The 26,231-nt window shown below is 37.9% G+C and overlaps 1 protein-coding gene across 1 annotated transcript in view; it reads left to right on the forward strand.

Moving 5' to 3' along the window:
- DENND1B (DENN/MADD domain containing 1B) overlaps positions 1–26,231 on the forward strand; it is a 391,513-nt gene that overhangs the window by 165,565 nt on the left and 199,717 nt on the right. Inside the window, exon 6 of the mRNA XM_006834232.1 lies at positions 24,921–24,990. Within this exon, the coding sequence (XP_006834295.1) occupies positions 24,921–24,990 (70 nt within the window). The remainder of the gene's footprint in view (positions 1–24,920; positions 24,991–26,231) is intronic.

Below are 26,231 nucleotides of genomic sequence, written 5' to 3' on the forward strand. Positions count from 1 at the left end.
TAAGATAATATCCATACACCTACAAAGAAGACCAGTTAATACCACTAGTCTGTAAATTTATACACCGACCACTAAAATCAGTGATAATGAAATTGAAGTATTCCATCAACTTCTTCAGTCTGAAATTGATCAAATATGCAATCAAGATGTATTGATAATTACTGGCAATTGGAATGCAAAGGTTAGAAAACAAAAAAGGATCAGTAGTTGGAAAATATGGCCTTGATGATAGAAATAATGCTGGAGATCACATAATAGAATTTTGCAAGACCAATGATTTCTTCATTATAAGTTGCAGTGTTAAACAACATAAAAGAAGACTATACACATGGACCTCACCAGATGGAATACATAGAAATCAAATTGACTACATCTGTGGCAATAAACAGTGGAAAAGCTCCATATCATCAGGTAAAACAAGGCCAGGGGTTGACCGTGGAACAGACCATTAATTGCTCATATTCCAGTTCAGGCTGAAGCTGAAGAAAATTAAAACAAGTCCTCAAGAATCAAAATATAACCTTGAACACATCCCACCTGAATTTAGAGATCATCTCAAGAATAGATTTGATGCTTTAGACACTAAAGAACAAAGACCAGAAGAGCAGGAAGAAAGCAAAAGGTCATTAGGTAGACAAGAAATAAGGAAAAGATAAAAATGGATGGCAGAAGAGACTCTGAAACTTGCTCTCCAGTGTAGAGATGCTAAAGCAAAATGAAGAAATGAGGAGGTACAAGAGCTGAAAAGAAAATATCAAAGGGCAGCTCAAGAAGACAAAGTCAAATATTGTAACAAAATATGCAAAGACCTGAAGTTAGAAAACCAAAAGGGAAGAACATGCTCAGCATTTGTCAAGCTGAGGGAACTGAAGAAAAAACTCCAAGTCTCAACTTGCGATATTGAAGAATTCTATGGGCAAAATATTGCATGATGTAAAAAGCATCAAAAGAAGATGGAAGGAATGCACAGAGGCATTACTTGGTCGATGTTCAGCCGTTTCAAGTGGTAGCATATGATCAAGACCCAATGATACTGAAGGAAGAAGTCCAAGGTGCATTGAAGGAATTGGCAAAGAACAAGGCACTGGGAGTTGATAGAATACAAATTGAAATCTGGCAACAAACTGATGCAGCACTGGTGGCACTTAATCATTGATGCCAAAAAATTTGGAAGACAGCTACCTGACCAACTTAACTGGTAGAGATCCATATTTGTGCCCATTCCAAAGAGAGGTGACCCAATAGAAATCAGAAATCATCTTGACAATATCATTAATATTGCTTGCAAGTAAAATTTTTCTAAATGTAATTAAAAAAATGACTGCAACCACACATTGACAGAGAACTTCCAGAGGTTCAAATGGGAGTTATAAGAGGATGTGGAATGAAGGATATCATTGCTGACATCAGATGAATCATGGCTGAAAGTAAAGAATACTGAAAAGATGTTTATCTGTGATTTATTGACTACACAAAGGCTTTCAATTGTGTGATCATGACAAGCTACGGACAACATTGCAGAGAATGAATATTCTGGAACGCTTAATTTTGCTCATCAGGAACCTGTATGTAGACCAAGAGGCAGTTGTTTGAACAGAACAAGGCAACACTGGATGGTTTGAAATTAGGAAAGGTGTACTTCAGGATTGTATTCTTTCACCATTCCAAAAATCTGGACTATATAAAAAATGTGGCATTCGGATTGGAGGAAGACTCATTAACAACCTGTGATATGCAGATGATACAACCTTGCTTGCTTGCTGAAAGGGAAAAGGACTTAAAATACTTACTGATGAAGATCAAAGACCATAGCTTTAGGTATGCCTTTCAATGTAAAGAAAACAAAAATCCTAACTACTGGACCAATAAACAACATCCATATAAAAGGAGAAAAGATTGAAGTTGTCAAAGACTTCAATTTTTTTTTTCCTTTTTGCCAATAAACTTTTTTTTTTAAGTTTTTATTGTGACTTGGGTGATAGTTTACATGGTAGAACATCAGCTTTACACTCATCATATTTTGTTTCACAGCAATGATTATAGTCCTCTCCATGCATCATCATTCAACAGTATTTGCTTCTATTCCCTCTATTTTTGGATGTACACCGAAGCTCTCAGGAATATGTAATCATTCAGACAACCAAAGGGCATGCCCTGCAAGCCTACCCCCCAGCCACCAGCACACAGCCCCTCTCCCTCCCTGAGTCTAGAGTCCTCAGCAGCTCCATCTCTCCACGTCATCGTCTCTGCCTCCATCTCATCCTCTCTGCCTCCATCTCTGGCATGGCTGTTTTCTCTGGATACGGTCACACACTCCGCCTTTCTCCCTTGATGGTCCCAGGGTCTTCTGCTTTTGGACTGCAAGATGGAGCACACCCCTCTTTTTGTTACACAATGTCTACCTTTACATTTGCGACAATCACCATCAGTCCTGATAGCAATTACTCTTTATTTTTACTCTATGTAATTTTTCTTTATTCATATTCCTTAGTTGCTATATTCACTCGTCCCCTCACATACATACAAGCCCTTTAGACTCCTCCTTCTTCATCCTTTTCTTGTTAATGTAAATTGATTATGAATTCAGTGAACCTACCATTGTTAAAAGGAGCTCTGGTAGCGTAGTAGTTAAGAATCGGGCTGCTAAACTCAGGGTCAGCATTTTGAAACTACCAGCTGTTCCGCAGGAGAAAGATGAGGCTTTCTGCTCCCGTAAAGATTTACACCCTCGGAAACCCTGTTCAGGGTTGCTATGAGTAGGAACCCACTCCACGGCACATAACAACAACAACAACAGCCACCATTGTTAAGGAGTCCTGGTGTGACTGTAGGTTAATGCGTCAGACTGCAAAGCCGTTTGAACTGCAAGGTTGGCGGTTCAAGCTCACAAGTCGCTACTCGGAAGAAACCCTGTATAGGGTCACTATGGGTTGGAGCCGACTCGACGGCACTTAACAACAACAGCAACAACCAATGTTAAGGTACTAGGAACTATACCAGGCCACAGAGATGCATTGGTAGACCAGAGATACATAGTCACTGTTTTCCAGAACACTGGAGATAAAAGAAAATATGCTATATGTATATATTTGATTACTCATGTTGATGGGAAATAAGAGAGGGTGGGTAAACACATGGGAGGGGAGCCTATCTTTGTTTTTTAAAGTTTATTTTGTGAATTATGTGATGGTTTACATGGGAGAACACCAGCTTTACATTCATCCTATCATATTTTGTTTCATTGCAATGATTACAGTCCACTCCATGCATCATTGAATAACCAATGGGTACACCCCGCAAGCCTGCCCCCTGGCCATCAGCACACAACCCTTTTCCCTCCCTGAGTCCAGAATCCCCAGCTGCTCCATCTCTCCACGTCATCCTCTCTGCCTCCGTTTCTGATGTTACTGCTTCTCTGCGTAGGGTCTCTCACTATGCTCTTCTCACTTGATAGTCCCAGGGACCTCCATTTCTGGACTGCAAAATAACCACTTCCCTCCTTTTGTTGCAAAACATCTATCTTTACATTTCTGACCCTCACAGTCAGTTCTGATAGCAGTTATTCACTGTTGTACCACAAGAGACCTATCCCCATCTCCTTTCATTAGCCCCTTCCCAACAGATTAGAAACCGCTTAGTGGAGATTCTACCTTTCCCTGCCCCCTCTGGAGTTAGGCTCCTTCCTGAAAGCTTGTAAGCCAGTCACTTCTTGCTTTTGTAGGCCCCGCATCTTGGGTAGCCAATGTCTAAGTTGCCCATCCCTGTCTACCCTGGATACCAAGGGGGTGGGAATAATCTTCACTGGGAATGATCCTACATGAATACTGTCTAATTAACATGACAAAACAAACCCTATTCCTAAATGGGATTTTAACCACAGATTTATGGAGCTAGGATTTATAACACAAAATTCAATCTATAACAGGTAGAATGTAGGCTTTGGTTCATGAGTTGGGTACTTCCCAAAACCTAGGAAGAGTGTTCAGTGTCAGGGGACCTTACAGGTGATCAATAGGACAATCAGGACTGTAAAGGATGCCAATGAAACTCTTACAAAATTGCTGTTGTTTGATGAGAGGAATGAGTGGGACCATTGTCATAGTGGAAGGATTTTTTCCTCCCACTAATGCTTGGCTTTCTCAAAACACTCTCACAGTAAGCAGATAGTCTGGTTCTTTGACGTTTCAGAAAACCAGTAAGCAAAATGTCTTGAGTATTCCAAAAAACGCTTGCCATGACTTTTGCTCTTGAGCAAGGAATGCTGTCAGTTTCTCTTTTGAGAATAATGTTGGTTATTGGTTTTGTATTGTTGTTGCTATTAAGTACCGTCGAGTTGGTTCTGACTTATAGCAAATCTGTATAGGGTTTCCGAGCAGTATGGTAGTGGGTTTGTATATATGCTCTTAATTATGTTGAAGAATTTCCCTGCTGTCTTATTTTGCCGGGAATCTATATTAGGATTTTTTTTTTTTTTTTTGTGAATTGAGTGAAAGTTTACAGAGCAGACCATCATTTTACATTCAACAAATTATATACTTTGCTTCATTACATGGTTCTAATCCCCTCCATGCACCAACAGTTAACAGCATTTACCTCTATTCACTTTAACCACTGCATTCCTCCTTACGTCTCTTGCCACCCCCATTTTTCCTATGCCAACCTCCCTCCAGTTGAATATTGCCTGCCCTGTCACCCATGTCAATGCTTGTCTACCCTTTAGGGCATGAATCATTTTCTCCTCCCCCACAAACCATCACAGATTGTTGCTTTTATCAAGAACCCCTTTCCCCTTTTTAAAATGTACAAATAAATAAATGAAGGAATATATAATAGTTTAAACAATCAAAGGGCACAGTCTGGAAGCTAGCCTCCTGGCCGCCAGCACAAAGCCTTTCTCTTCCCATGAGGCTAGAGTCCTCAGCTGCTCAGTCACTCCATGTCATCTCTGCCTCCATCTCTGGTGTCACTGCTTTTCTGGTTAGGATCCCATATTCCGCTTATGTTCTTCTCTCTTGATGGTCCTCTGTTCCTGGAATGTAAGATTAACTACTCCCCCTACCCCCCTGTTTTGTTACAAAACTTCTACCTTTACAGTTGTAACATTCATAATTAGGTATGATAAAAATTACTCAACTATTGAATCAATGAGTCCTAAGCCCATCTTCTTTCATTAGACCCTTCTAGAGCAAAAGGAAAGGAGCTCTGGTAGTGTAGTTGTCACGAATTGGGCTGCTAACCTCAAAGTCGGCAGTTCGAAACTACCAGCTGTTCCACGGGAGAAAGATGAGGCTTTCTGCCCCCGTAAAGATTTGCAGCCTCGGAAACCCTGTGCAGGGTCGCTATGAGTTGGAACTGACTCCACAGTACTTAACAACAACAACAGACAAGAGGAAAACTATTCAGCGGGGGTTCTACCTTCCCCTACACACTGAGAAACTAGTCTCTCTTGAAACCTTGTCAGCCAGTCATTTTATGTCTTTATGACACCTCCCCCCCACCTTTTAGGTAGCCAATGTCTAAATTGCCCACCCTTATCAACCTGTGTACAGAGATGATAGGTTTGCTTCATGAGGGGAAGGCTGCTTTCCTCTTGGTTAGTATTTTGAGCTACTACATCCATTAGTATAGGTCAAGTTCATCAAATTGTAGCAATTTATACTTGTTTCCTTTATAAAATTTCTTTATCTTCCTCTAGTCTAGTTCTGATCATCAAGCCATCGAAGCTAGGTCAAATGGATACTGTCTGCAAGTTTTGGTGTTCTTGTGTGTCTCTCCTCACTTCATATCAGCTGAACGCTTCACTCTCAGCTCTAGCCCTCTGTGGCTAGGTCTTTGCCCATTGGCTCAGAAGTCACCAGGTCTCCCCACACTTGAGACCAAATAGCCCTTCCTCTTCTGTATCTCATCTCAAGGTCTATGGGAGTCCATGGAAAGTGGTCAAACTCTTCATTGCTGCGTTTCCCCTCTTCCATCATAAGTAGACCAGTGCAGTCACCAGCAAGCTTATATGCCTGCTCTTGTATTCCCTTTGAGTTTCTGTCTTGGAGTGAGGTTTGCCCTGAAGGGACTTGATTGCTTGCTTTGATGGCTCCCCAGTAAACAACTTGCTTATTCTAGTAGTAGCCAATCAGACTGCCATTTCTGTGTTTGATTTTTCCTGCTGGTCTTTCTTTCAAGAAATAACTTCTGTTCCTCTAGCTGCTCCGGGCTGGTCTGCATGTCCTTTCAAGTGGGGATGTCCCACCTCAGAAGATTCTGGATGGAATTCAGGATACCATTTAAGCTCGTATATACTGCAAAGGCTCCTCAAGAAGCCTGTTTCATCTTGCAAGTTCTAGAACCCCTTTTTACTTATTACAATGAGTTAACAGGCTGAAGACGGGCTTACAAGCTTTCTGTAATCATGCTTCCTGATATCTCTTTTGATCCCACTCAAGCGTCTATTTTACAAAGGTAGGTAAGGGAAACCAATATCCACAAGACAGTCAAGCATTTTTAACATTATTTCCCCTCTTTTACCCATTCCGGCTATGCCTCAATCCCTGTATTCCAGAGCCTTTCATTCCAAGGTTGAGCATACCCTTTTCTAGATCAATTGAGATGATCATATGTTTCTTTTCCTTTGCTTTGTTATATTAATGTGGTGGATTATGTTGATTGATTTTGTAATGTTGGACCAACCTTACATCTTTGATAGAATCCCACTTGATCATGATAATATTATTTTTTTATATGGTGCTGAATTCTGTTGGCTAGAATTTTGTTGAGAAAATTTGCAACTATCTTGGTGGAAAGCAGAGAATACCAGAAAGATGTTTACCTGTGCTTTATTGACTATGCAAAGGTTTCTGACTGTGTGGATCATGACAAGCTGTGGACAACATTGTGAAGTATGAATATTCCTGAACACTTAATTGTGCTCATGAGGAATTTGTAAATGGACCAAGAGGCAGTTATTTGAACAGAAGATGGGAACACTTTAAAATTAAGAAAGGTGTGTGACAGGGTTGTATTGTTATTCAACCTGTGTGCTGAGCAAATAATCCGAGAAGCTGGAGTATTTGAAGAAAAACATGGCATCAGGATTGGAGGAAGACTCATTAACAACCTGTGATATGCAGATGATACAACCTTGCTTGCTGAAAGTGAAGAAGACTTAAAATACTTACTGATGGAGATGAAAGATCATAGCCTTCAGTATGGATTGCATCTCAATGCAAAGAAAAGAAAAATCCTCACCACTGGACCAGTGAACAACCTTCTCATCAATGAAGAAAAAGTTGAAGTTGTCAAGGACTTCATTCTTCTTGGATCAACTATCAACACTCATGGAAACAGCAGTCAAGAAATCCGATGACAGATTGCACTGGGCAAATCTGCTGCACAAGACCTTTTTAAAGTGCTGAAGAGCAAAGATGTCAGCTTGAGGACTAAGGTGCGCCTGACCCAAGCCATGGTATTTTCAATAACGTCATATGCATGCAAAAGTTGGACAGTGAATAAGGAAGACCGTAGAAGAATTGTTGCTTTTGAGTTATGGTGTTGGAGGAGAATATTAAAAGTGCCATGGACTGCCAAAAGAACAAACAGATTTGTTTTGGAAGAAGTGCAACCAGAGTGCTCCTTGGAGGCCAGGATGGCCAAACTTAGTCTCTCATACTTCAGACATGTTATCAGGAGGGACCAGTCGCTGGAGAAGGATCTCATGTTTGGTAAGGTGGAGGGTCAGAGAAAATGAGGAAGACCCCAGCGAGATGGATTGGCAAAGTGGCAGCATCAATTGACTCAAGCGTGGCAACAATAGTGAGGTCGGCCCATGACTGGCAGTGTTCTGTTCTGTTGTATATAAGGTCGCTGTGAGTCGGAACCAACTCAGTGAAACCTAACAACAACAATAACAAATTCATGAAGGATATTAGTGTTTAACTTTACTTTTAGTGATGTCATTGCTTGCTTCATAGAATGAGATTGGAAGTATTCCTTTCTTTAATAAGTTCTGGAATTGTTTGAGTAGGTTTGGTGCCTACTTTTTTCTGAGTGGTAAAAATTCTCTACTGAAACTGTGTGGGCTACTTTTTTTTTTTTTTTTTCCTTCTTAAGATGTTTTCAATTTTTCCTTTTGTTATTGTGTTAAGTGCCATTGAGCCAGTTCCAACTCATAGCAATCCTTTATAGATTTTCCAATGATTGGCTGGTGGGTTTGAACCTGTGACCTTTAGATTGACAATTCACAATGACGGACACTGTGGGATAAAGCACTGAACTGCCAGGTTGACTTGAACCACAAGTTTGGCTATTCAAACTCACTAGCTGCTCCTTGGAAACTCTATACAGGGTTGCTGTGAGTCAGAACCGACTCTACAGCACTTAGCAACAACAACTGTTTCTATAGCACCACACTAAGACTCCTCTCTTGTTATGGGTCTGTTAAAATATTCTGCCTCAACTTGCTGTTAGTTTAGGTAGATAGTGTGTTTCTAGAACTTTGTCCATTTTGTCTAATGTTGAAACTTATTAGAAAATAGTTTTTCAAAATATTGTTATCCTTTTTATCTTGGTTCTGTTGCAGTTGTTGTTGTTGTTGTTGTTGTCTAATGTTGAAACTTATTAGAAAATAGTTTTTCAAAATATTGTTATCCTTTTTATCTTGGTTCTGTTGCAGTTGTTGTTGTTGTTGTTGTTGTTATGTGCCATGGAGTCAGTTCTGACTCATAGCGACCCTGAACAGGATTTCAGAGGGTGTAAATCTCTACAGGAGCAGAAAGCCTCATCTTTCTCATGCGGAATATCTGGGGATTTCGAACTGCTTACCCTGAGATTAGCAGCCCAATTCGTAATCATTACGCTACCAGAACTGTTGTAATACTGCCATCTGATTTGCTATATTGGTTATTTTTATCTTCTCATTCTTTTTCTTTGTCTATTAGGCCAGTGGTTTTTCTATTTAATTGGTTCTCCAATAAATTAACTTCTAATCTCATTGATTCTTGTTATTGTTTTACCATTTTCTGTTTCATATGTTTCTGCTCTTTGGTATTTCCTTTCATCAGGTGACTGTGGGCTTTTGCTCCTTTTTTACTGTTTGAATTGTAGGTATATGCTGTAGATTTTGGCCTTTATTCTGTTTTCATGTGTTCATTTATTACTATGAGTTCTCTGAGCACAGTTTTTGCTGTGTTCCAAAGGTTTTTGTATATTGTCTTTTCATTCTTACTTGATTTTAAGAATTTTTTATAATTCCATTTTTAGTTTCTTCTATTACTATTCATTTTTTAAGCAAGATGCTATTCCTTTCCATGAATTTGATTTTGCCCCCTTGTTCGTCCTGATAATTGAGTTCTAGTTTTATAGTGTTGTAATTAATTTCTTGGATCAACTATCAACACTCGTGGAAGCAGCAGTCAAGAGATCAGACGACATATTGCATTGGGCAAATCTGCTGCACAGGAACTTTTTAAAGTGTTGAAGAGCAAAGATGTCAGCTTGAGGACTAAGGTGCACCTGACCCAAGCCATGGTATTTTCAATAACCTCATATGGATGCGAAAGCTAGACAGTGAATAAAGAAGATCGTAGAAGAATTGATGCCTTTGAGTTGTGGTGTTGGAGGAGAATACTAAAAGTGCCATGGACTGCCAAAAGAACCAATAGATCTGTTTTGGAAGAAGTGCAGCCAGAGTGCTCCTTGGAGGCCAGGATGGCTAAGCTTCGTCTCTCATACTTTGGATATATTGTCCGGAGGAAACAGTCGCTGGAGAAGGATGTCATGCTGGGTAAGATGAAGGGTCAGAGAAAAAGAGGAAGACACACAACAAGATGGATCAGCCAGGTGGCATCATTAATGTCATCAAGTGTGGCAGCGTTGGTGGGGTTGGCCCAGGATCGGACATTGTTTCGTTCTGCTGTGCATGGGGTTGCTATGAGTTGGTTCCGACTCGATGGCACCTGACAACAACAAATCAACGAAGATGCCTTGTAGTATTTTGAGGTTTTTGAATTATTTGATGCTTGCTTTGTGGCTTATGATAGTTTATTCTGGAAAATGCTCCATGTACACTGGGAAAGAAAATGTATTGTGGTACTGTTGGGTGGAGTGTTCTTCTTATTCTTATGAGGTTAAGTTGATTGATTGTTTTATTAAGGTCTTCTGTATATTTGTTGAGTTTCTCTCTAGTTGTTCTGTCATTTGAAGTGGTGGGTTAAAGCTCCCTTCTATTATTGTGGAAATGTTTATTTTTCTTTTAGTTTTGTTAAGAGTTTATTTTATGTGCTTTGTAGCTCTGTCATTGGGTATATAAATTTTTCTTATGCTTATGTCCTCTTGGTAGATTGATCATCTAAATAATTTTTCTGCTTAGTTCTCTGTGTTGAACTCTTTTGGTTTATGGATTGTACCTTTATTTCCTTGGGTTTTTTGTTGTTGTTGATTTTTCATTTACTGGGTTTTTTTTTTTTTTTTTTTTTTTTTGTTTTTTTTTTTTTTTTTTTTTTTTTTTTTGATGTGTATGTTTATTTGTTTTCTTTTTTGTTACTCCAAGATTTACCTTTTCTTCTTAAGTTTAAAACGGTCAGTTTTTTATTTCTTGATATTGCCTTAAATTTCTTTTCTTAGGGAAGCTCTGGTGTGGCACTGTGGGTTAATGCACTGGACTACAAAGTTGGTTTGAACTGCAAAGTCAGCAGACAGGGTCACTGGAGTAGTTCTGTGCCTCTTAGAGAGGCAAGTTCCATAGGTTGGATACACAATTGTATGGGCAGGGATGGTTATGACTGGATGGGGGTAAGGAGAAAGGTGTTCAAACTGTAATCCCCAGCAGCTGGGGTTTCATGGATTGATGGGTTGTGTCTCTAGTTACTAGGAGTGTGTGTGTGTGTGTGTGTGTGTGTGTGTGTGTGTGTGTTGGGGGCAAGGACAGGGAGAGGGTGCTTCTCAGGTTTCCACAAAGGTTATCTGGGCACTTCCCATTGGCTGCATTTAGCAATTGGGACCTGGCCTTCTCAAGTGTGAGAATTGCTGGCTGCCTGTTGTCTAGTTGGGTGAGGATGTTAATAGTTTTGAACCACCACTACTTAAGTAAATCCTAGCTTCTTCCCTGCTCTGTGGCCACCAGGATTCCTGAAACTCTTGCCCTCCTTTCTGTGTGTTTCCGCCTTAGGTCTGTATAGTGTTTTATTCACCTTGCTTCCCTTCGATGAATGCATCTACACAGTTTTTCTGTTTCTGCTTGGAGATGTTGTGAAGTTTCCTCTGTATCTAGGATGGTTGCTGACTTTGTCTCAAATCTGGGACAGCTGGTCAAGTTCCTTTGCTCTCTATCAGCCCTTATTTGCTGCATTTGTTCAGTGTCTCCTGACATTCAGTGTTTCATTCAATTCTTTACTCTTCTTTTTGATGTTCAGGGTTCCAGGATTCCCATCTGCATCTATTTCACTTGTTTTGTTTTGTTTGGTCTTTAGTATAGAGTGATGACTTGGTGTGTCTGACTAAGCTGTCATCTTGGCTCCTTCATTATGACAATGGTTTTGAAGGCAGTGGTGGTTCAGTGGCAGAATTTTAACTTTTCATACTGGAGTGTTTGATCCTGGACCAAGTCATTTCATTCACAGTACCATCCTACTGTCAGTGGAGACTGCTGTACTGCTGTGATGTTGAGCATGTATCAGTGAAGCGCCAATACTAAGGCACATGAAGAAGAAAGGTCTGACAGTTTACTTCCAAAAATCAACCAATGAAAACCCTAGGGATCACAGTGATCTTTTCTACATTGTATCTAATCCATTAGTGATCGTGGGGTAGCCCTGTGTTGCGGTAAACCAACAATGCTGGTGGTAGTGTGCTATGGAGTTGGTTCTGACTCATAGTGACCCTGCATAGGGTTTTCCGAGGCTGTAAATATTTATAGGAGCAGAAAGCCTCATCTTTCTCCCGTGGAACCGTTGGTAGTTTTGAACTGCTGACCTTGAGATTAGCAGCCCAACTCGAAACCACTACGCTACCAGATAGCAACATACTCATAACATGATTTTTGCTTACACTTTGTTATTTCTTATTTACAGTTTTAGTTTCAAACTAATTAATTGTAGTCTTTGTTTACAATGTGTAAAATGAATAAAGGTACATTCAAAATCCTCACCACTGGGCCAATAAACAGCATTCTTATCAACGGAGAAAAGATTGAAGTTGTCAAGGACTTCATTCTTCTTGGATCAACTGTCAACACTCACGGAAGCAGCAATCAAGAAATCAACCAACGTATTGCGTTAGGCAAACCTGCTGCAGAAGACTTTTTTAAAGTGTTGAAGAGCCAAGATGTCAGCTTGAGGACTAAGGTGCGCCTGACGCAAGCCATAGTATTTTCAGTCACCTCATGTGCATGTGAAAGCTGGACAGTGAATAAGGAAAACCATAGAAGAATTGATGCTTTTGAGTTATGGTGTTGGAGGAGAATATTGAAAGTGTCATGGGCTACCCAAATTACCACTAGATCTGTTTTTGGAAGAAGTTCAGCCGGACTGCTCCTTGGAGACCAAGATGGCCAAACTTTGTGTCTCATACTTCAGATATATTGTCAGGAGGGACCAGTCACTGGAGAAGGATATCATGTTCTTTAAGGTGGAGGGTCAGAGAAAAAGAGGAAGACCCCCAGCAAGATGGATTGGCCAAGTGGCAGCATCGATGGACTCAAGCATGGCAACGGTAGTGAGGTTGGCCCAGGATTGGACAGTGTTTCATTTTGCTGTGGAAAAGTTTGTTTTGGGTTGGTACTGACTCAATGGCACCTAACAACAACAACAAAGTTGTTTATAAAGAAAAAGCTACAATGGCTTTAGTAATGTGTCCTGTAAGTGCTGAGAATCTGATAATGAAGGAGCTCTGGTAGCATAGTGGTTATGAATCGGGCTGCTAATCTCATGGTCAGCAGTTCGAAACTACCAGCTGTTCCGTGGGAGAAAGCTGACGCTTTCTGCTCTTGTAAAGACGTACAGACTCAGAAATCCTGTACAGGGTCACTATGAGTTTGAACTGACTCCATGGCACATAACAACAGCAATCTGATAATTGGCCATTTTACTTTTCCTTTTGTTAAAAATTGGAATTTTACGTAAAGTTTCACTTTTGATTACAAGGCTATTATTGTTGTGTGTGTTTTTTATTTTGTTATGTCAGTTACATATTACTTTAGCAGAACTTTTGAAAGTGAAAATTTTTGACTTCATGTCTATGAATCTACTGTGTGTTTAAAATTATTGTATTTATATTGACTTTTGATTGTGAATTGAGTGAAGGTTTACAGAGCAGATTATCAGTTGTACATTCAACAAATCGAACACTTTGTTCAATGATTGCAGTCCCTTCCATGCAGCAACAGTTAGCCCGCTTCCGCCCTGTGGCTCCTGTGTACATTCCACCCACCTTCCCTGTCCTTCTCAACTTTGTCCATAGGAAAATGTTGCCCTTTGTTTTTGAATGACTGACTTTTCCATCATTCATGGTGAGCATACCTTACCCGTGTTGTTGTTTCCCCTATATACCTTTCTATTGCTTGGCTGAATGTTGGGTCATGAGGGTAGTTCTTTTCCAGACCTGAAAGGTGGTCCAGGGACAGATCTCAGGTTCCTCTAGTCTCTTTATGATTAGTAAGCCTGGTCTTTTTCTAAAAAAAAAAAAATTTGAGTTTTCTTCCACATATTGTGCTGCCCTATCCAGGACTATCTAATGTGGTTCCTTTCAGGGGAGTTGGTAGTGGTAGCTGGTCACCATCTAGTTCTTCTGGTCTCAGTTTCATAGAGACTAATGTTCACATGTTCCATTAACCTGTTGGACTAATTGATTCCAAGAATCTTAGTTCTCATCATTCTTTTAAAGCAATAGCTGCACCTTAGATGGTCAGTCATGAGCTTTTAGTAATCTCAGGGTTCATTCTTTGTATCAAGTGAATTAAGATTCTTAAATGGAAATTAATTGTTGTCTCTTCAGTTGTCTTTATGATATCCCAGATAACTAATTTTTTTTTTTCTTCTGTGACTAAATATACCTTTGCAAAACTATTTTTAAGATACCTTCTAATGCTTGAGTTTGCATTTTAATGATTTATTTTTTTTCTAAATCAAAGTAATTTATAAAGGTCTTACAAGTTTTTGCTGATACTGATTAAACAGTTTAAAGGGTCCTTAAAAAAAAATAAAAGTAGTTATACTCTTGGAAACAATTAGTTCAGTGGATTAATGAATCGTAGGAGCATCAGAAGAGCTAGATGGTGCCCAGCTACCACAACCAAGTGTTTTGAAAGGGATCACATTATAAGGTACTGGACAGAGTGGGAGAAAATATGGGACAAAACTTAAAATCATAAAAAACACTAAGATTATTGGTTAATTAAAGATGAATGGATGGGGATACCTGAGCCCATAGACAAGGACATAGCCTCAGAGGGCTAGAGCTGCGAGTGAAGCGTCCAGCTGATATAAAGTGAGAGGAGATGTATAAGAACACCCAGACTTGCAGATAGTACCCATTTGTTATCAAGCCTCGATGGCTTGATAATCAGAACTCGACTGGAGGAAAATAAAAAAACAATTTTTTATAAAGTAAACGAGGGTAAATTGCTACGATGTGATGAACTTGACCTATACTCATGGAGGTAGTAACTTTAAATACCAACAGAGAGGGAAGGAGTCTTCACAGCAAATATCAATGCTATCCCCTCTGTACACAGGGTAGATAGGGACAGGCAACTTAGATATTGGTTACCTAAAATGAGGGGGGGCCATAAAGGCACGAAGTGATTGGCTTACAAGCTTTCACAAGGGAGTTTAGTTTAAGAGTGTGAGGAGGTGGGGGAGAGAAAGAATCCCCACTGAATAGTTTTCATCTTGTCTAGATGGGTCTGGTGAAAAGAGATGTGGATAAGATTCTTATGATTCAGTCGTGAGTAATTGTTATCATGACTAATAGAGACTGTCTCAAATGTAAAGGTAGAAGTTTTGTTACAAAAATGGATGAGTAGTTAATCTTACAGTCCAGAAATAGAGGAATCTAGGACCATCCAGGGAGAACACAAGTGGGATGCGGGACCCTATCCAGACACCAGAGATGGAGGGTAGAGATGGGGACATGGAGAGAGGGAGCAGCTGGAGCAGCTGAGGACTCTAGAATCATGGACAGAGAGGGACTGAGAGCTGGTGGCCAGGAGGCAGGCTTGCAAAATGTGCCCTTTGGTGGGGTAAATTATTATATATGCCTAAGTGTTAAAAAAAAAAAAAAAGTTAAAATGAATAGAGAGAAATATTGTTAACCGATGGTACATGGAAGGGATTATAATCATTGTAATGAAACAAAGTATATGATTTGTTGAGTGTAAAACTGATGATCTGCCATATAAACTTTTATTCGATTCACAATAAAAACTTCAAAAAAAAAGTGACGAGTGAAACTAAGGTCCTTGGTCATCCTTCAGGTCTGAAACTGAACTCACCCTTGTGATTCAATTTTTAACCAAGTATTGGACTGCGAGCCACAAGGTCTGTGGTTTGAGTCCACCAGCTGCTTCTCAGAAGAAAGATGAAGCTTTCTGGTCTCATGAAGGTATAAAGCCTTGGAAACAGGGTTGTTATAGTGTTGGTGGTTATGTGCTGTGGTGTCGGTTCTGGTTCATAGTGACCCTGTATAAGTTTTCCGAGGCTGTGAATCTTTATGGGAGCAGAAAGCCTAATCTTTCTCCCACGGAGTAGCTGGTAGTTTCGAACTGCTGACCTCTGTGCTACCAGAGCAGGAAATCCTATATAGGAGCGACTTGAAGGCATTTAACAACAACAGCCACAGTGGACAGGTATATAGTGGGGACAACAATACAGGTAACATAGAAATCCTATAAACTGGGCAGTCATTTGAGATCAAAAGAGCAACATTTACCTCAGGGTAAAACTCAGAAGGGTGGGGAAAGAAGGAGGGAGGGGAAACAGGAAACCCTGGGAGGAGGTAGGATAGGTTATGTTACATGGAGGGGACTGAAGTTATTGAGAAGAAACAAAATGATTTGTTGAATGTAAAACTGATGATCAACTCTGTAAACCTTAATTCACAATAAAAAAGCTAAATAAAAAGTAGACTAATGAAAAAATTTTAAATACCAGTGCAAATAAAGCTAAGTACAAATTACCACAGCGTTTTCATTAGGAAACCAAAAGGAACATATACCTGTTCAACTTAATTTCCTAAATAGAGAGACTTTTCAAGTTTAGAGATGATAATTTTACTACACATGTTGAAAATAAATGAACAAGAACATCATTTAGTGCTTATTTGCTATAAGCAAAGTACTCTGCTTTGTTGTTGTTGTTGTTAAGTACTGTGGAGTCGCTTCTGACTCATAGTGATCCTGCACAGGGTTTCCCAGGCTGTAAATCTTTACAGGAGCAGAACACCTCACTTTACACACACACACACACACACACACACACACACACACACACACACATGATATTTGCATGTAATGGTTTAGAGTTTTTTTCTCCCATTGTTAGATTATGCTCTTACAAGATTTGAAAGTAATTTAGAGTTTGAGTTCCAAAGTATAAAATTTGTACACATTGCTATAAAAACCATGTTATTTTCTCCTGGATTTATACTGTTATAAGATTCTATTTGTTTTGTATAATTTATTTGTTTTGTTTTGTTTTATTCTATTTGTGTTGTTCATTTTTTAGAAGAAATAACTTGAATTTAGGTTTATTAGATACATATATAAAACTTGATATTTAATGTTTTAACCACTGTCATATGCTTAAGCTCTGTCTTTCATGTATCTATTCAGGTTTTATCAAGATTTCAAAAATTTCCTGGTCTATATAATTAATTTAATCATTGCCATTGTTTATATTTTGAATTGCTCTCATATACTTATGCTACCAAAAAATGCCATATTTAACTTTTTTTTTTTCCAAATTGATTAAAATAATTTTACAACTATAAAAATGTCACCAAGGATTCAAAATGAAATACTCTAATAAGGAAGACAATTTTATGTTTAGGCCCTTTGTAGTCTCCTCCCCTTCTCCCCCCTTTTTAACTCATACCAAACTTGAGACTTTCACACTCTTCCTTTGGGCAAATCCCTTAGAAGCAGAATGTTTCAATTTTACACATTTTGTGTCAATTTTCCAGACAGAAAAACAGCCTCTAGACATTAGACGTTTTTCTAAGGAAAAGCAGTTTCCTTAGTTTTATTTGATTACTAGAAGTTAGGTTCCTGCTGATCGCTTAGAGTGTTAGTGGTTACCTGACTAGTTGACAAAAAACATTTCCTTTCCTTTATTTAACCTTTGACTTGTGAATGTAAAAGCTTTATCAGCTCTATAGTGGAAGCAGAAGTGTGGAGGATGTTTACCTACTGCCACAAAATGAACTCATGACTTTATATATACATCTGTCTTTTACCGTACATCCTTAGGAAAATTAAGGAAATAGTCTTACAGTTAACTTTTACAGAATCTTTTGCCATTTGTTTTAAGTCAGTTGGTCATTTTTCACAATTATACATGTTTATAAGATAATGAGTGTTATAGTTAGTTACTGTTAATGAAAGAAATTAAAGTTTTAAAAATTCAAATGGATTGTCTTATTTAATTACAATATGTTGAATGAATTTTTTAAAAATTGTTAGGATTTTCATGGTTGATTTAAAAAGAACTGATTTTGACTGTCTTTGAGCTATAAGATTTAATGGAGAAATATTTTAAGTTACTGGTAACTTTAAGAGTTTAAGAGTGTTCCCATTAAAGTTAATTGCTCTAAACATGCATTGTTTGAAAATTGCCTAAGAAAGTACGAAAATAAAATAATAAATAATAACATTTCTTATCTGAGAAAAGTGAATTTACTTAATTTATAGTATTTAGTTACCATGTATATATCTTTAGTCCAGACAAAAAATTTTGCACACCCTGTATTAAAAATAGATTTTTTAATTGTATACTTTGACTTTTAAAGTGTCCAATGGAATATTGTTAAAATATTTGAATTATTTGTACTATTTACTTTGGGTCATTTTCCTATCTAATAAAAGAAAACATATCAGAAGAACTTACAATTGGGAATTTTCTCCATATGAAGGAGTAATGTGAGTTTGCATACCTCCATGGATCAGTTGGTGGTGGTGTTGGCATGACTCCATGTGAGTGCCATGGAGTCAGTTACAATCCTGTATAGGGTTTCTGAGGAGCAGCTGGAGGGCTTGAACCACGGACTGTAGTTAGCAGTCTACTGCTTACCCTACAGTACCACCACAAGACTCCAGGGATCAGTTAGGGAACTCAAATGATAGAAATAGGCTAGGCATCTAACAACAGGAAGTTGAGGTGAGTATAGAGATTCAAATAACACATGCCACATCAAAAGAGAATCCATGACTCAACTCTCGGCATTTCTTGTGAAGACAAAAATGTGTGATGTGTATTGTCAGTTCTTTTTTTAATTTTTAAAGATAACATGAAATAGTTATTTTTAAGTGAATTCTGACATGTAAGAAGTTGACCACTTATTCAGTTAAATAAATTATATCAATAATGCCATTTTTAACAAATGAAATATGCCCACAGGCCAGATATAGCTTGCAAGTAACCGGTTTGCAGTCTAGATGCTGATGCAAAGCTTGTCTTCTGTATAACAGAAACTGCCCCTGCTTCCTTTACATTTCTAGGACCATTGCTAGGTTACAAAGTATTTTTTAACTGATATAAGCGATGTGTTTATTTTAAAATGTGAATGATATGCACGCTTAGAAAGGAGGAGTGCTGGTGTGGCACTGTGGGATAGACACTGGACTGCAAGGTTGCTTTGGACCGCATGGTCATCAGCTGCTTCTCAGAAACCCTAGAGGGTTGTTATGAGTTGGAACTGAATGGACAGCACTTAATGACAACAACTTAGAAAGGAACCAGTTATTACTGAGAACCTGTGTGTGTTTACAAAGAGTGTATTATGTGCAAATAAACTGATTTCTTTATGGTGGTAGTACATGTGGAATATCAAGTAGTTAAAGACAGTTGAAAGAGTTCTGCCTCCTATAGTAGGAGCAAACTGTTTACGGAGAAAATGTGGACTAGGTGGTAGATAATGTAGCTTTGAGTCTTCTGATTTGGTTGTGGTACTGTAGCATCAACACTGGACTGTGAACCACGAGGTTGGCAGTTTAACCGTACCAGCTACACCTCGGAAACCCTATACAGGGTTGCTATGACTCAAAACCAACTTGACAGCACTTACCGACAACAATGAAAGTGTTGCTAAATAGATTAAAGTTACCGTAAGAAAGATCTTTTACCATGTTTTAGGCCTTGGTATCTAGCCATGTCATGTCTTTCTTAAAATTTTATCTGTAGTGAAACATACAAAGAGTACCAACACTCAAAATTGGAAGGATTTGCCAATGTTATTTGAAAGAATCTAATAGAATAAGTCTTGCAAGGAGCCCTCGTGGCACAGTGATGTGTGCTCGACTGATAACTGAAAGTTGGTGGTTCAAACCCCACAGGTCATTCTGCAGGAGAACGGTGTGGCAGTTTGCTTCTGTAAAGATCACAGCTTTAAAAAACCTATGTGAGCAGTTCTATTCTGTCCCATAGTGTCACTATAAGTAGGAGTCAGGTTGATCAAAGCTCTAATTGCAGGCTTGCCATCTGGTAGCTTTATGACTCAGTATGTTGCTTTCCATAATTTCCTCAAATAAAGATCATAGCATCATGTAAGAATTAAATGAGATAACACATATAAATTACCTAAACCAGAACACAAAGCAAAACAAAAAATCAGACCTTTGCTGTAGATTCAAATCTGACCCATTGTCACCCTTTCAGACAATAGAACTGTTCCATAGGGTTCCCAAGGCTGTAATCTTTATGGCAGCAGACTGCCACATCTTTCTCCTATGGAGAGGTTTGTAGATTCCAACCACTGACCTTTTGGTTAGCAGCGGAGGGCTTTAAACAGTGCACCACTAGGGCTTCTACATGGCTACTTACTTAGCATGGCTCGTATCTATAATGAGTACTTAAGAAGTTTTATATCCCGTGCTGTCAACTATTTTAACTCAGAGTTTCTGTGGTTCTTAGAGTTCTCTACCCAGGAGATAGATACAGAACTGACTAGTGAGCTCTATTTCCCAAATCGTAATAATAAAACCATGATGTGACCTTAGAGATGCCGGTGAGAAATATCCCATAAGGGTAAACTAAAACTTAATATTTTTAGTGATTAAAAAAGAGTTATGCTTATACAAATACCAAGATTACTAGCACAATTATGAACTATTAAATTATTAAAAGTGGCATAAATAATGGAGTCATGGTGTGGTACTGTAGGATAAGCATTGGACTGCTAACTGCCAGGCTGGTTGTTCAAACCCATTGGCCACTCCTTAGAAACTCTATACAGGGTTGCTATGAGATGGAACTGACTCTACAGCGCTCAACAACTTTAAAATATAGAATTATAAGTTAATTACTATAAGTTAAGCACTTAGAAAAAACAACTAAATGTTTTTACAGATAATTTGAGCCATGTTAATTTAATGAAAAATTAGGCTCTGATTTGTTTCAAAATTTATAAGGAAAAAGAAAGATACCTAATGAAAATAAAAATGTAAAAATCAGGAAACCAGGACATTTAAAGGGTTTTAAGATATTTGGACTAGGACAAATAGCAGATAAAGATTATTTTTCACTTTGTAATAACTACTAGTTATGGGGTATTTATTCTATTTTTTATTTTTATGTTGGACTAGAAAAGAAGAATTAAGGTTAAACAAGTTGAAAATGACAATGTCAAGATTAACATACATGCAACCAACTGATCCATGCATTTTGTCTCATATAAAGATTATTTTGTTGTTGTTTCATATAATTGATTAAAATTCCCTATCTAAAGATTCTTGAGAGTAGGGTAGAAATAGATAAATGTTCTTGAATTGATTGTCTCATTTTATCTGGCTACGTGACACACTGACATTTTTTCGAAATGGCAATTTCTTCAGGCTATTGAATGTTGAAATATGAGTTTGAAGTGACAAGAATGAAAGAAATTGCACCTAGCCACCCAGGAACTATAGTTTGCCTTGATAGAAGGAAATTCTTCATGAAAATTGTTTCATTGATTTACAGTGAATATATATGAATATAGAAAATTTGATGTGCTAATTTCCATTATATTGAGTTGATAATTTTGGAATAAGATTGGTAGTTTTGAAGATCTGTTATTCTTTTGTAAGTGAAAGATATTATAGAACCTAGGCACTAGGGCTTGAAGAGTTGAATAATATAAATATGGAAATTGAGCTTACAAATAGTAATTTATGATTTTCAGATTTCCCAAAAGCTTTCAGAAATTAAATACCTATCTCATAATTTCCAGACTCATGCACATATTTACCACCATACTTGTGGTAAACATTCTGTTACAGCAGCTCCTTTTAAAGCTTTCAGTTTCAGTCTAGAGTGGTTGTTTTCTATACTTTAGCATAACTCTTATCCCCCAATTTACCTGTTTTTCTGTAGTGCTGGATTTCGTGTCTTCTGTATCCCTTGTATAGTAGTTACCAGTTGGGCTGCTAATCTCAAGGTCAGCAGGTTGAAACTACCAGCTCTTCTGCAGGAGAAAGATGAGACTTTCTACTCCTGTAAAGACTTACAGGGTCACTATGAGTTGGAACTGACTCCACGGCACACCACCACCACAACTATAGTCCTTGTGTGGAGCTGTAGAATAATCATTGGACTGCTAACCATGAGGTGGGTTGTTCAAACGCTCCAGTTGCTTCTTGAAAATCCTATACATGGTCACTATGAGTTGAACTGATTCGACGGCACTGTACAACAATATGTGCCTTGTATTCCAATTTCTTGCCTTTATCTGTCTTTTTGTTGAAGCTACCCTTTGGTAGCTTTCTAAAGGTTATTGTTAAGTGCCGTCTAGTCAGTACCGACTCATAGTGACCCTATATAAGGTTTCCTAGGAGCAGCTGGTGGGTTTCAACTGCCCACCATGTGGTTAGCAGTCCAGTGCTTATCCTACGGTACCACACCAGAACTCTTCCTAAAAGTTGTGTTGTTTTTGTTAAGTGCCATCGAGTTGGTTCCGACCCGTAGCGACCCTGTATAGGGTTTCCAAGGAGCAGCTGGTGAGCTTGAACCACTGACCTTGCAGTTCAAATGGCTTTGCAGTCTCATACATTAACTGGCAGCACCACACCAGGACTTCCTAAAAGTCAAGTCTTAAACATAGAGTCCTGGAGTGGTGCTGAAGAATAAGCACTGGGCTGCTAACCACAAGGTAGACAGTTCAAACCCAGCAGCCTCTCCTCGGAAATCCTATCTATACAGGGTTGCTAGGAGTCACTTCTGACAGGATGGCACACAACAACAACAAGAATAGCATAGAAGAGTTAAAGTTTGAGTCCTGGGAGGACTGAAAATGCCATTAAATTCTACCCTCACACTTGAATTGCTAGAATTGTCTGTTGTAAAATAATTCATGCCTCTGCATTTTAAAGGCATGAATTATTTTTAACTACCTCTTTTTAAAAGGTCAATGCCGTTTTGTATTTGATCCTTTTGTCTGTTTACCTGTTTTGACTCTTTGGAAACTCTCATTATCCTGTATTCTGGAATTTCACAGTTATTCTTTGTTTTGACCTGTTCATTGTACAATTCACTTATTGACCTTTTGAATCTGGAGACTCATGTCTGAAGTTGTAGGAAATTTTCCAGTAAATTTTAAAAAGAAATTTTTGTTCCTTTCTTAGCTCTTTTGTTTTAGAGGTACTGTAGGATAAGAACTGGACTGTGAACCACAAGGTTGGCAGTTCAAATTCACCAGCTGCTCTTTGGAAACCCTATACAAGGTTGCTGTGGGTCAGAATTGATAGCACTTAACAACAACATTAGCTACGTGATGGTTCACATTGATGCTCTGATATTTTTTCTCATTATCCGTTTCTTTGTCTTTTTATTCTAGTATTTAGGAGATTTTCAACAGTTACCTTCTAAAATTGGTACTGATTTTAATTTTTTTCATTCCTTCCTTTCTTTTCCACTTCTTCCTTTCTTTCTCTCTCTCTCTCTCATTCTGTCTCTCTCACTCTCTCTCCTCTTTCTTTCTTTTAAATAACATCACAGTCTTTGTTTTAGCTCTTAAAGATATTAGTGAGAACTTTTAGTTATCTTTAGTTCTTTCTACTCTTCATATTTTTATATTTATGAATTCCTTTTATGTTTGACTTGCTTGCTGTCTGTCTGTTCTCAAATACCTACCTGGTGGTTGAGATGTTCATTTATATTTAAGAGGGAGGAAATACAGCTGAACTGGAAACGTTTATGCAGTGATAAGTTTTACTCCAAGAAAAAGGAACCCCTGAAGTATTTCTTCCTTCAAGTGATTCCCAAGACTGTGTTTTAGGACCCATTGGGGGCATGTCTACTGGCTGCTGCCCAGTTTCCTTTTTTTAGCGTTTAAGACTTTGCTTTTTTTCCCTCTCTCTCTCTCTTGTTGTCAGTTATCAGTTTATGTACCATCTTTAAAAATCATTCACATCTGTTGCCCTCTATTTTTTCTCCATTTTTTCCTTTTCCTCATTCATTTATACTGTTTTTATTACCTTACTGTCATTTTGGATTTTCTAGAAAGTGTAGAGGTGATGCGTGTATTCAATCTGCTATATTTAACCAGAAGATGAGTAGATATTTCGTAATATCATAGACATTTTCCTTATCATTACTTATTGTTTATAATAGTCTACTGAGTACTATATTATAGTTTGCCTAACTTGTTCTTCTCTTAGCATGAATTTTGGTTGTTCCTGATTCAAAAGACATCATTTATAGTTACCAATAAATTAGACATTATATAAACAAATGCAAATAGAATGCTGTTATTCATTTGGTTAAACATTTAAAATCCATTTTAAGTACTCTTGTATAATGAAATTTGTGTAATGGAAGTACCATATAGCTTTCTGTTAGAAAGTGTAATGTTTTAGTAATGCTTTGAAGAGAAAATTTTAGTTTATTAGTAATAATGCTGAACAGTTTTTTAATATTTACTATTCTGTATGAAAAGTGTGTATATAATTTTTTACTATATATGTGTATATAAATTTTTATTACAGAATATTGGCCATTTCAGCAGTCATCACATGTTCAGTTCTGTGACATTATATATGTTCATCTTGTGTTCATTAACAACTTCCCAATTTTCCACGCCCTTAACAGAAGTCAGTCACCTTCCCTAAATATTGTGTTCCTTTCTCCTCCTTCTACCCTCCACTAATGAACTTGATTAATACTCATACCTAATTTAGATATTTCAGATAAGTGGGATCATATAATAAATATTAAAATAATTTAGACAGATTTCAAATCTAATTTAAAAATAATATGTCTTATTTCTTAAAATTATTTGTGGATCTAGTAGAAAGGATGTTTCCTTGGGGTTGTGACCTGCTTCCAATATAATGGACATGCAGGGAAGGCTCACTGTCTCTTCTCCTGGGGACCTGGGACTCTACAATTATAAACTATTTCCTTGATATAAACCTTTCTGTATATATATACATATATATAAGACATAGATATACATTGTATCTTCTTATAATAGTTTATTTTTAATCTATGAATACTCTTAGTGATTATAATGAAGTGGAATGACATGATTTTAGGTACTGTTGACAGACTAGAAAAGTATAATGAATAACTTTTATAACATAACAATTGGATTCTGATACATTTTCTGAAAATTTTTTATATGAATATAGTTCTTTTTGCTTTCCAGCATCAAATTAGTTGAAATAATACTAATTTGCTGTTTATTTTATCTGATTGTTTCTTGATTCTAAATTATATATGTTTTTTATAAATGATTTTTTTTTACAGTTACCTGCCATGGTTTGAAGTGTATTACAAGCTTTTAAATGCTCTGGCAGATTACTTGGCTAAGGAACTGGTAAGCTATGTGTTTTGTTTGTTTGTTTGTTTTTTCACTTAAAAAAAAGAAAATGGAAATTTATTTTGGAATTAACTGACTTTTTGGAATTGATAATGTGGTGACTTTGATGTTTTTCACAAGGCTACTTTACTAAGAAAGGAGTCCTGGTGTCACAACAGTTAAACACCCAACTGCTAACCAAAAGGTGTGAGTTCAAATCCACCAGCTGCTCCCTGGGAGAAAATTGTGGCAGTGTGCTTCTATAAAACTCGACAGCCTTGAAACCCTTATTGGGTCGTGCTACTCTGACCTACAGGGTCGTTATGAGCTGGAATTGAGTCAACGGCAATGTGACTGGTTTTAATTTACTAATATGGTAGTTCTGCTATTTGATTCAATTTAATTCCAAGAAAATAATTTTCTCCCTCTCCTGGTATGGTGCTGTGGCATAAAGCACTGGACTACAAAGTCAGTTTGAACCCTAAGGTTGGCTGTTCAGACTCACCAGCCACTCATAGTAAACCCTATATAGGATCACTATGAATCAGAACTGACTCCATGGCACTTAATAGCAACAATATCTATTTTTGTTGTTGTTTTTGTTAGGCATCATCAAGTCGGTACCGACCCATAGCGACCTTGTGCAAAGTAGAACAAAACACTGCCCAATCCTGGGTCAACCTCAATACCGTTGCCACATTTGAGTCTATCGATGCTGCCACCTGGCCAATCCATCTAATTGGAGGTCTTCCTCTTCTTCTCTGACCCTCCACCTTACCAAACATGATATCCTTCTCCAAAGTATGAGAGATGAAGTTTGGACATCTTAGCCTCTAAGGAGCACTCTGGCTGCACTTCTTCCAAAACGGATCTATTATTGGTTCTTTTGGCAGGCAGCCCATGGCACTTTCAGTATTCTCCTCCAATACCATAACTCAAAAGCATCACTTCTTCTACGGTCTTCCTTATTCACTGTCCAGCTTTTGCATGCATATGATATCTATTTTTAGAATTAAGTAAAAGTAATGGGTAAGGAGGTAATGACATGGAAAATCCATAACTGAATTTTAAAAGTTAACTCTGTATATTTTTGTATACAGAGATTAGTTTAATTCTTACCATGTTCTGGTAGTGTAGTGGTTATGAGTCAGGCTGCTAACGTCAAGTTAAGCAGTTCGAAACTACTAGCTGTTCTGCCGGGGAGAGGTGAACTTTTTTGCTTCTGTAAAGATTTACAGCCTTGAAAACCTTTTACAGGA

Source organism: Chrysochloris asiatica, unplaced genomic scaffold, assembly GCF_000296735.1.
Source record: "Chrysochloris asiatica unplaced genomic scaffold, ChrAsi1.0 scaffold00009, whole genome shotgun sequence".
NCBI lineage: Eukaryota > Metazoa > Chordata > Mammalia > Afrosoricida > Chrysochloridae > Chrysochloris > Chrysochloris asiatica.